Source organism: Rutilus rutilus (genome assembly GCF_951802725.1).
Source record: "Rutilus rutilus genome assembly, chromosome: 18".
Classification (NCBI taxonomy): domain Eukaryota; kingdom Metazoa; phylum Chordata; class Actinopteri; order Cypriniformes; family Leuciscidae; genus Rutilus; species Rutilus rutilus.
This window is the reverse complement of record NC_140231.1, coordinates 15,841,700-15,853,210: the sequence shown is the minus strand read 5'-3', so window position 1 is coordinate 15,853,210 and position 11,511 is coordinate 15,841,700. Positions and strand designations below refer to the sequence as shown.

At 37.9% G+C, this 11,511-nt stretch overlaps 2 protein-coding genes across 2 annotated transcripts; both read right to left on the bottom strand.

Moving 5' to 3' along the window:
- Positions 1–4,622: 4,622 nt before the first annotated feature.
- On the bottom strand, positions 4,623–5,981 carry nhp2 (NHP2 ribonucleoprotein homolog (yeast)). Its single transcript, XM_084386573.1, has 4 exons — positions 5,674–5,981; positions 5,441–5,510; positions 5,239–5,344; positions 4,623–5,142 (listed from the first exon to the last, which is right to left on the bottom strand). The coding sequence occupies exons 1-4, from the start codon at positions 5,822–5,824 to the stop codon at positions 5,017–5,019; spliced, it is 453 nt and encodes a 150-aa protein (XP_084242699.1). The 5' UTR covers positions 5,825–5,981; the 3' UTR covers positions 4,623–5,016.
- An 87-nt stretch (positions 5,982–6,068) lies between these two features.
- grpel2 (GrpE-like 2, mitochondrial) lies at positions 6,069–11,341 on the bottom strand. Its single transcript, XM_084386572.1, has 4 exons — positions 10,962–11,341; positions 9,345–9,504; positions 7,426–7,507; positions 6,069–7,341 (listed from the first exon to the last, which is right to left on the bottom strand). Exons 1-4 carry the CDS (start codon positions 11,036–11,038, stop codon positions 7,007–7,009), a joined length of 654 nt encoding a protein of 217 aa, XP_084242698.1. The 5' UTR covers positions 11,039–11,341; the 3' UTR covers positions 6,069–7,006.
- Positions 11,342–11,511: the final 170 nt, after the last annotated feature.

Below are 11,511 nucleotides of genomic sequence, written 5' to 3'. Positions count from 1 at the left end.
CAAGTGTCAAAGTAACCAAAACGCAAATTGTACCACTACAATGCTAGTGTGTTGTGGGTTGTTGCAAACACATGCTACATGCTACAGGGTGGTTGCTACATGGTTTAAAGGGATAGTTTCCCCCAAAATGAAAATGAAAACAACCCTCAAGTTGTTCCAAACCTGTATGAGTTTCTTTTTTTCTGCTGAACACAAAAGAAGATATTTTGAAGAATGTTGGTAACCAGTTGACGGTAGCCATTGACTTTCCATATTAGGAAAAAAAAATACTATGGAAGTCAATGGGGTACAACTGTCTTGTTACCAGCATTCTTCAAAATATCTTCTTTTGTGCTCAGCAGAAAAAAGAAACTCATACAGGTTTGGTGAGTAAATGATGACAATTTTCATTTTTGGTCTTTTTATCCTGGTCTCCTAACCTGACCAGCTGAAATGTGTCTACAATCCTTTCTAAGAGCGTGCCAATGGAGACAAATTAAAATCAGCTATTTTTTTTCTTTTGCTTGTCTTTCTTTTCTTTCTTTTCATTGCTTTATTTTCTTTTTTACTTTTTGTGTGTGTGTGTGCGTGCGTGTGTGTGTGTGTGTGTGTGTGTGTGTGTGTGTGTTCAGTAGGGTGCTTATTTTTGTACGTTTTTTTGTATTATTTTATTTTATTGTCAACCATGATGTAGATACTCTCCTCAGCGAATCAAAGATTTTGAGTTATTGAGTATATGAGTTGAGTTTTGTGCTAAATTTTAATATTGCTTGTTCAAACAGCAATAGTGATGCTTACCTTAGCAAGAACACCTAACTAGTGATGGTACAATGCAGGCAAACGGTATCACATATCTATGACTAAAATAATGAATTATAATAACTAGTAATAATAACTTGTTTTTCCATTCCTTCAGTTTGTTGGTCCTCCATCGCCCATATTACTCATCGACCACACTTTGAAGTGTGTACACTAAAACATGGCTGAACTTTAAGGCTTGTTTGGTAAACTCATGGCATTGGCTATGTCACCATGCCCCTGGACACAGGTGACTCACGTCAGACCCCATCCCGCTGTTGGGAGTAAACAGACGAACACGTGGCCTGGAATGTGGTTTACAGGAAGGACATTTGAACGCCCTTGTCACATTAACGCACAGTTTCTGTGCCAGGGGTTCCCAACCCTTGTCCTGGAAGTAGGCCTACTTTTTTGACATCTCTCTAATCTGACTGAGGTCTTGGGAGTCTTTACAAACGATTCCGATGAGTTGAATCAGGTGTGTTTGATTAGGAAGACATCTTAACCAAAGCCACTTGAAGGCAAGCCTGCAAGGTTGGCAAACAAAACAAGAAAATAAAGAAAGCATTTAACACCTGCTAATGTTGTGGTAAGCAGTGAAGGAGACCAGAGGCTGTTTTTTTATGGATGTCAATAGAGGAGAGTCTTCACTACACTGAATAAACAGCTTTTGTGGGAAAACGGCTAATCATTTAATGAATCGACGGCCTATCGGCTAATCTTCAACATGTTTGCTCTTAAACATTCGTTTTGGATTAATCTATTTTTAGAGTTTACACCGAACAAATGTTGTTTTATAAGAGAAGTCACTGACAATTGCGCGACAGGTAGGATTCAGTTTACGCCACTTCTCATTCATTTCGGGCAAATTCCAATCGGAAGTGAAGTCCCTATGCCCCAATCATTCCGAAGGGAAGAGCCCTTGAAGTGGGGACTTTGGAGGGAGCAGGACACTTGTCTGTCATAACAAAGCCGTTTGGAACGCACTTTAGCAATGAAAGACCACATAATTTCCTCTAGCTTCACATGGATTGGTACCACTACAAAGCTAGGCAGCGACAACGGGAATATTTTATTATTATATACAAATATATAAAAATGTTAACAAATATATATGCTTTATATGTGTGTGTTTGTGTTCCCGATCTGCTTTTAACTTTTGAAGTTAAGCATTAAACATAAATCATTAAAAACGTATCTTATAAACTTAATATGAAATGCATGACATGGGTGATATATATCATGGTAATGATGTGGGTGATAAATGGATGATATATATCACAACAAAACAAAACACCTTGAGCCCCGCCCATTTTCAGTGCTCCGTTCTTTGTATTCTGTCATCCGGTTTGTATTTCCACAGCATGAAGGTAAGATCTTACGGATTTATGAATGAACCGCTCGTTTTAAAATCTTCCCGGTCTACTGACATTTATGACATCCGCTTCAAACATTACAATGCTCTAGCTTCACCAGCTACTTACTCTTCGACAGCGATGCCATAGAAACTTGTGGAAGGGCCCTTCGTGAAGGGATTCAGTTGTTCACTTTCGTTTGGAACGCTCCTACAAATAACGTCCCCCCTTCCCGAAGTGCCCTTCAAGGGTGCAAAAACGTTTGCTATTCGCCCTTCTATGGTAGCCTATTCGCAAATAGTGACTGACTGTCGTACAACTCTGAACGAAATTCAATGACGTCAAGACTGTAATGTGATTGGTTATGAAGGCACACGTGATCCAAGTTAGCCATTACGCTTTTTCCAATGGTAGAGCTACGGACCCTCATACCTCCCACGACCATCTCTGTCTTAACTGTGCAGTGCTGGGGTTAGTTAGCCAATACCACTGCATTAGCCAATGCCTGTGTCCGGTTTCACAAATGTATTATAATGAGCTCACCAATGGGGCATCAAAAGACCAAACATCCAAACAGAATTCCTTTGCATTTCCCATATAGACTGTGTCAGATAAATGTCAGTATTGTTTTTCATTGTTGTTCTTCCATGTATAGTAGGCTACCTCCTCAGATCTGGTGGACTGTGGTCTTGGTCCCTCAAGAGACAAGAAAATCTTGTGTAATCCAATACAGTGATGAAATGTGAAGCAAAAGAAATTGTATTATCCATGTCTTCCATGCTTGCTGCCTTTATGACTACAGTCTTAAGTGTCAGCCGCCCTGTTCTCTGGTTTTGGCAAATGGATGGACTGAAACCCCTCTCTTGTGCTTATATACATGATTTGGGAGTAAAATGTGCCAAAAAAACAACAAACACCATGGGAGTAATAGCATTTCGGTATTAAATATTTAAGATGTCAACACAGACTAAACAAGCACCAGGAATCTGGGCCTAGTGTAATGAAAGAGATCCACAGTGAAGTCTGTTTATCAGTTTCAACACCTAACAGACACTGTGTTGCCTCACCAAACAAAGAGGCCCTACTCTACGTATGGCCATATTCTGTTTCAGTCATGAGCTTTAAGTAAATATATGAGAATAATGAGTGACATTTTTCAAGTTTTGATACAAAATACAGCATATATCCTGTACAATGAACTTCAGGGAGCAGTGTACGTGTGTACAGGCTTGATGGCGTAACCTCTCTAACGGAACGGAAGGAGTTTCTGGAAGGCCAATACTGCCACCATCTGGACATGCACATGGTTGCCAGAACCACTGTTGCGTACGGCATGTGCTGATTTTACTGTAGCGTTACTGGGACTGGGTCAACGTATTTTGTTGATCCTGTAACAACATTCCTGACCGAAAATTTAACCCTAACCGTATCCATAAACCTAACCCTACCCATAAGTTATCCCCAAAATCAGAGGGAAATTATGAATAACACTGACGTAGAAGCACTTAACCCTGGTTTGTCAGCTGCATACTTGTTCCTCAAATATGATTAGTTGATTGGAAAGAAGTCGTCCGTTACACAGAACCTGATTTCATCAAGTACATCTTTGTTGATCTTGGAACAACACATCAACAAAGATGCTGATCCAGGAACATGTTGTACTTTGTTGTACATGTTGTGAAATCAGGTTCTGTGTTTCAGACGACTTCTTTATACTTTGGTTTCTCAAACTGTCTGTACTTGTTGGGGAGTTTATTCTAGTTTTTAAGGGGAAAGCAATGCCTCTACAATACAGAGTAGACATAATATGTATAATACAATATACATTGTCCAAAATAACTCAATTCAACTAACTTTTGAACGCATCAAGTGTAGCATGATTTGTTTCTAAGTCTTTTTACATATTTCTCTTCCTGCAAATCTGTCATTCCGCACTCAAGTGTATGTTACATTTGTAACATATCTTTTTGCTAATAATATTATACAGAATGATATATGAAATATGCATCAGGACCATGTCATCTACTGTTTGGAAAAAAGGCACTGCTATTACATATCAGACTTTCTGTATTTAAAATATGCAAATTTGGATAAAAAAATAAATAATAATGCTACTTAATGTTTCATTGTGATATCAACATTGGTAGACCAAACAAGTTTATGATCATTTAAGTGAATGCGTGTATAGGCGGGAACAACATAAGGCTGATAAATCAGATGTATTCAACCAGAATGTATGGCATTTTATAATTTCATATTGATTCTTCCAATTTACCAAGGCGAAAAAGACATACTGTTAAATGTATTAAAATTAAAAATGCATTAAAGTAAATTTGTATTGTATTAAAAACATACTAAAGTACATTTTTTATACGTCTTTTGGCAGCATTGTATTTTAAAATTAAACACCATCATGTTACAATGCAAAATTATAAATGTTAAATTAGTACTTATCCAAAGAAACAGATGAGAAAAAAACTGTACCAATAATAATAATAAAAAGGTTTATTTCAACATCTCTTGGAGCTCTCTGAGGTCCACTGCCCCAAAATCAAATCAATCAAGCAGTTCTGAAAAACTTAAACTAAATCCAATCAATACAGAATGCATTACAAAGATTAACAGTAAAACATTGGGTAAAACAACAGGCTGAATATCAAGCTCCATCCACTGTCAGATGACATGAACCGAAGCTTCCTTTAAACAACATTGTATTAACTGTATTATACATTTTTGCTCCTTTCCACAAATGAAGAAGTCCACAAAGAAGAAAACTATCCAGAACTGGGTTTCAGACGCACTGGTGAACACTAACACCATGCAAAATCACCCAAAACAACCATCCCAAATTGTTTTTTAATAGAATGCTTGGATATACATGTCCTCAGATTGGTTTGGGCAGAGATGTGACTTCCTCCAGACACTCATCATAGGCTTCTTTATAATCATCGTGCGGTTTGACCATGATAACACAGGTGGGCCGTTTGGATCCAGCTGACGAGCCCAAATCCTGCAGAAAGAGGGATACAAACACATGAGTATTGTAACTCTGTACATTACATTTGATTTGGCGAGGCAAACATAATACACTGACTCCTGAACTTACAACTTTAGATGGAACATAAGCATAAGCCAGGTTTCGGTCTTCACACATGATTGGTAAGTGGCAATACACCTCGATGGGAAGAGTGTCTCCAGCAAATACCACAATACTAAAAGATGACAGAAAATAGCGTTAAAATAAACACGTGGACTGCTCAACAAGTGACCATTATACTAAAACATGAGGACAATGAACCGCATCTTACCCAGTCTCCCCTTTGTTGATAAACTTCTGTACCTCTTTCACTCCTCGTCGAATCTGTTTGACTTTAGCAGCTGTGAAAAACAACGAATAACATTTATAATGAATAACTGACTGGAACCACGTGCCGGTCTCTTAAACAATAAAACTATACAAACATGTTTAGTATACTTTTATTCAGATTTAAAGGAATTATAGTTGACGATTAGCGTGTGGGAAAAAATAAATAAATAATACCTTTCTTGACGCATTTGTAGAGCTTTTTGCTTAGTTTACGCGATGCAAGCGGGTTTGCGATGGGGTTTATATTAGCTATTAATTCTTGGTATGATTTTTCTGTTCCCCCGGTCTCCTCCTCGACGGGTTTCTCCTTCTTTACCTTTGTCATTTTTCGAAATATGGGAAAGTTATTACTAAGAGATCAATTTTGTGTAGCAGGACAAACACACGTGCAGTAACTCTGAACGTATTTCCGGTGTTTTTCACCACACGAGTCTTTCGGCGGCATATACTACGAGCTCTGTTTGGAAACACTGACACCTAGTGCACAGAATGAACAAAAGGTGAGATTTTATTCAGTCAAGAAGACCTCTACCTCGCACACATACACTCAAAACTAATCGTTTTCAACATTTACAAAGAATACATCTTTATTTTAAACGAAAATGAAAATAGCTTACAGTTGTTCTTCTCAGTTACCAAAAGTATTAAACTAGCAGGGCAAAATATTACAAACAAAATAAATACATATATTTTTGTTAACGTTATCTCCCAAACAACATTGTTCAATTCCACTTTGGACATATACATCTCATGTGCATTTCTCCTCTCTAAAAAAAGAAACCTTCTAACATTTATTTTTGGGTAATGATGGTATATAACACATACTTAAAACATTCAACAGCCAATAACTTTCTGGGAAGATTACAATAATGTTCTATATGTTAACATTAGTTACCATGAACTTACCAACACTTTTACTGCATTCATTAATATTAAGTCAACATTAAAATGATACATTATGAACTGATATGATGTAGAATGAATAGTATATTTTGAAATGAACATTAACCAAGATCAATAAATGCTGTAACCATGACTGCTCATTGTTAATTCACGATACCTACATCATTAACTACTGTTAAGCATATAGAACCTTACAAAGTGTTAGTAACTTTCCAATTAAAGTCATAACTGCTTTTACCCTCAAGCGCCGAAACTATTAATCACTTACAGAAACCACCATGACAAGGGTGTAAAGTGCATTTTTCGAGTCAATTTAACACCATGATTCTTATTATACTGTCTTTAACACACACAAAAACAATAATGCATCTTTTCAGACATTAAATGGGCATTGGACAAACTGTAAATCTGGGTTCAAAATAAAACACAAATAACACAGCCTAATTTATCTGTGTAGAGTTGCAAGTTAAAAAACAAAAAGAAACATTTACAAATATATATAAATAACCATTACTTCAACGAGTAGGTCAAACGTGTCGTTGTCTAAAGATGTAAGAACATACAAAGAGTGTAAGAAAATAAAGCAAGAGAGGACTGAACCAAGTCACTGCTCTTGTGTCTTCACAGCAATACCCACATGGGCATGGCGAATGGTACGTCCATGTAGCATGTAACCATCTTGCTTGACCACAGCTATGGAGCCGGGCTCCACTCCCTCTGCTGGAGTATGACAGACGATTTCATGCTGATAAGGGTCGTAGGTGGCTCCCACGGGGCTCATCTTCTCCAGTCCATGTTTGGTGAAGACGTCCTGCAGCCGGCCTTGTATGTGTGCCAGGTATTGCGTCAGCTGCTGCACTCCATCTCTCTCCTCAACTTCTGCGCTCTTCTCTATCAGGTCTGCGACCTCCACAATGTCACGGCAGAAACTCTGAATCCCTGCAGGAGGAGCGTAACGTTTAATGCAAAAAAGCAATGTCAACACCTATAAGCAATATGTGTAGCTAAATTAAAGTAGGTTACCAAATTGTTTGGCGTCCTCAACAAATTTCTGTGTTCTTCTTCTAACATTGTCCGAGTCAGCCAGGGCTCGTTTGTATCTCTCCTTTGAAAAGTACAAAGAGTTTGATTAACAATTACCAAAAGCAAAAATGGAAAAACAACTAAACTGCAGATACAACGTTGATTCAACCTGACGGGTAACATAATGCAGATAGGCTTATAAAATGTATTTATAGCAATTAGTGTTAATTTTGTTTGTTTTTAAACAAAAAAAACTTTTTTTTTCCACGACTAAGACGAGATGACACCAACATCATTAAACGATAACTGTGACTATATCAACATGCAATATCGCTGACAAAAAAAAAAAAAAGACGAGACTAAAATAAGCCTCTACTAGCTTTCATGTTTGCGGTTTCCAGATGTCGAGTTTGAATCCCCCAATCAAAGATGTTCTGTTAAAAGGATACATTTTCTATCCGGTGTTTTACTTAATCGTTGCAATCTGGCAACCACGTGCACGCGCTCTCTCTACACTGCGGAAGGCAATGATATGAAAAAAAAACGGACAAACAATTAAGCTGGAGTTCATCTGAGACATTCTGCTTAAATTAAAGTGTCATTCAGCCGGTCTGTGTTCTGTCACGAGGAGCTTACACGGTTTACTGCGACTAAATCTGCGATCAAACCTTCTCAGAGATGAACTGTAATAAATCAAAACATGGATCTAGACTATATTTGCGATTGTGGTTGCTGAATAAATGCACTTATGCAACCTCTGTGTGACAATAAAAAGTGCAGTTGTTTTAAGAGAAAAATATTAAATGCAATTTGGAAAAATTATTACACATTTTATGGCTTTCATTTTTGAGACGTTTATTGTTTTACCAGTTTTCATCATGTAGAGTATGTGTTAATTTATATGATAAAAAAAAAGTCTATAGTAAATCAGGACACTAAAGAAGGTCAAATAAACCATAAGATTGAGTTGACATAATACTATCTTACAGGTGAAAGTGAAATAATTCTGATGAAATGTAAAAAAAAAAATCATTGCGATTATAGTTGAGCAAAAAAATCGTGCTTATCAATTTAACCATTCATTGACTAAACCTAGACTAAAATGCCCAGAAGTTTATAGGCCTGGTTTCACAGACAGGGTTTAGATTAAGCCTTAAGGCCTGTTCACACTGGGACGAATTTCGTGCGCGATATTCGCCGACATTTAACGCCTCGTGAGTAAACAAAGGGCGCCAATGTGAGTGTTTACACCGATGCGAAAAAAACGCCTCGGGTTCGTTTTTTTGGTTCGACCAAATGAGTCGACTAACTATCCGACCAACTCTCCGACCGGAAAACTATCCGACCAATGAGATTGGCGCTTTTGCTCACGTGTCTGGAGCTTCTGAAGTTACAGTAAAACACAACTTGGGGGCGCTCAAACACAAAACGGTCTTGCCGAGCACACATACGTAACGGCGAAGAAGATATATACGCCAAGTAGCGTCTACATTGCCGGGAAGAAATAAGACGAGGAAGATGCAAGGCAAGATGAATGTAGAGCTGCTGGTCTCGTTGGTGTCGGAACATGAACTATATGACAAACGCGACAGCGGGGTATTTCTGTTTTACATTAAGCGCCATCTAATGTCAGGGAATGAATTCGCATGTTCACTCGGCTCATCATCAGCGAAAATCGCTTGGGTCTGAACACAAAAAACGCGTTGAAACACGCTGGCGAATAACGCGCGCCGATATTCGTCCCGGTGTGTACGGCCCTTTAGTTTATTTAGGACATTTAAGTAGCTTTTATAAATGTCCCTTAGACTTTTTTTTTTTAAACTGGTGTGCATCTTGACCAACCTAGTCAATACAACATCTGATAATTATCCCTATACAAACAGTACTTTACTGAATAAAATAAAACAATGTGAATTTACCGTGAGGTCATGAACCTGCTCTTCCAGTTTTCTAGTTCTCATCTCCAACGTCCTGACATGTGTCACAGAGTGATCGTGGTCGTCATCTCCATCGTCACCATGGCAGTCGTCACCAGCACTACGCTGTTCTGCCGCAGTGCTGAAGAGGCCTACAACGGACCTGGAGGAAAGAAAAATTGCTGAGCATTATCACTGCATCAGAATGAAAATTGTATTTTATGTTAGGCGGCTTCTAAAACCTGTAAATCAATCAAAATGCCTCTTTTACACCACAGTTAAAGGACTATGGTATAATGCTGAACACAATACTGCAATGCTTATATAACATGTTTCTTTGTTTCTTCTTCTGCATAGAGATCTGATTGGCAAATTAATATTACACGAAACAACAAATTCATTTTTTATTTGACCCCAAAATGTGTTACATTGTCAAAACTTTAACCCTAAACACAGTGTTCTCTATGGTAGGATACAATGGGGGTAAAAGGCCACTTGGATAATTGTTTTCCCTAAAACACTACACAGCACCGGTAATGCCACAATAAATAGTTTGGCATAAGTGGAGAGGAATGGATTTGTTGTGATGGATGTAAAAACATGTCACAATGGAGATGTATATTAAAATTATAGCTGATGTACACAGTAATTTAACAGAATAACAGTCACTCCCATGACTTAATTCATAGCCACATGACATGATTTAATAACCAATCAATTCCCACGTTTTAGTTCAAAAGTGGCCATGTTGTACTAATACCAGCCCCCATATACATATATATATATATATATATATATATATATATATATATATATATATATAAACATAAACTGTTTCTTTCAATCGTCAGTTGTATCAATCGTTTATTTCAAAGGTTTATTTTAAGTTATTTAATATTTTATTTGACAGAAAACTGTTAATAAATATGAAATATTAAAAGCATAATTTAAACATTTTAAGTTTCGAAACACTAAACGAAAGACAAAAGAGAGTTGCGTCGGCATGTGCCGCGAACAAAGAGAATCAAACGGAATGCAATAAACAACAATCATCATTACGAGTAATTACACGTTCACTCCGTTTAACATGTAGCCTAACGTTATAGTAAATGAGCAGTATGACTGATGACTACACTAAGTTACATGAAAACACTTAACAAACTCTGAAAAACCTATTAGAGTCTTGCCGATGTAACTTACTAAGCTGCTACTAATTTTGACACTAATAGCATTGTTACATTTCATTTCCCGATAGAAGGACAAAACGATTTAAAGAAAGAAAGCCACATATGTGATATTAAAGGTGCCAGATGTGATTGATGGGGTATTCTTGCTAGCTATGCTAAACAACTTGAAAACGAAACTATAGAACTAGAAATGGTCGACGTGTGCGTCATTTCTGAACACATTTAAACTCGTCTGGGTTGTATATTTATCGGTTAACGTTACATTGAGGTGTGCGTCTCGCTAAACCGTTAACTCACTCGTTAGCCAGTTAGCAGCGACGCTTCCCCCACAACACTTTAAACGGTTAGATTGACGATAACATGAGCAAAGCCCTCTTTTTTTCTCGAATTATTTGCACATTTATCTAAATATAACTCTAAATGTCATGTTTACCTGGTGACCGCACTTGGTGTCAGCCTGCACAAATCGATTGGATATCTTCTCGTTGCGGTCAGAAAGCGCACGGCCATTTCCTCAGTCGCGTATGTGGGTGGTCGGGACGTGCGCGCGTGACCTGCTCGACGAGTCACTGTTCAGAATCAGCGAGTCGATTCACTAAAACAACTCTGAATCTCGCTCTACTGGTTCTGCAGCGCAAAAAAAAAAAAAAAAGTGAAATCCTACGTCTACGGTAATGTAGCTTCTATTGTAAATCCATTAAATCAGACAGGTGTTGTTGTTTTTCTTCAGACCTGTATTTGACTGATTGAATCCTTTATTATACACAACACTGCTTTGAGGTGCTACAGGGGGTTGTAATTCCTTTGTGCCCCAGGCAAGGACCACCCACCCACACTCACTTCCAACTCAGAGACAAATTGGGGTCCAGGGACCCTCAGGGGGGCGCAAGTGAGTGCTAGCTGCTCCGGAGATAAGTCTAAAAAGAAAACGTGTAAAAATGTCACACCAGGATGATCACATTTGGGGGTCCGTAGCATCTAAA

Coding starts and splice junctions, on each gene's coding strand:
- nhp2 (XM_084386573.1), bottom strand. CDS start 5,824: ATGACAAAGGTAAAGAAGGAGAAACCCGTCGAGGAGGAGACCGGGGGA. Junction 5,511..5,673: donor CTACAAATGCGTCAAGAAAG/GTATTATTTATT, acceptor TGTTTTTCACAG/CTGCTAAAGTCAAACAGATT. Junction 5,143..5,238: donor CTTATGTTCCATCTAAAGTT/GTAAGTTCAGGA, acceptor CTCTTTCTGCAG/GATTTGGGCTCGTCAGCTGG.
- grpel2 (XM_084386572.1), bottom strand. CDS start 11,038: ATGGCCGTGCGCTTTCTGACCGCAACGAGAAGATATCCAATCGATTTG. Junction 7,508..9,344: donor AGCAGGTTCATGACCTCACG/GTAAATTCACAT, acceptor TACTTTTCAAAG/GAGAGATACAAACGAGCCCT. Junction 7,342..7,425: donor TGAGGACGCCAAACAATTTG/GTAACCTACTTT, acceptor CTCCTCCTGCAG/GGATTCAGAGTTTCTGCCGT.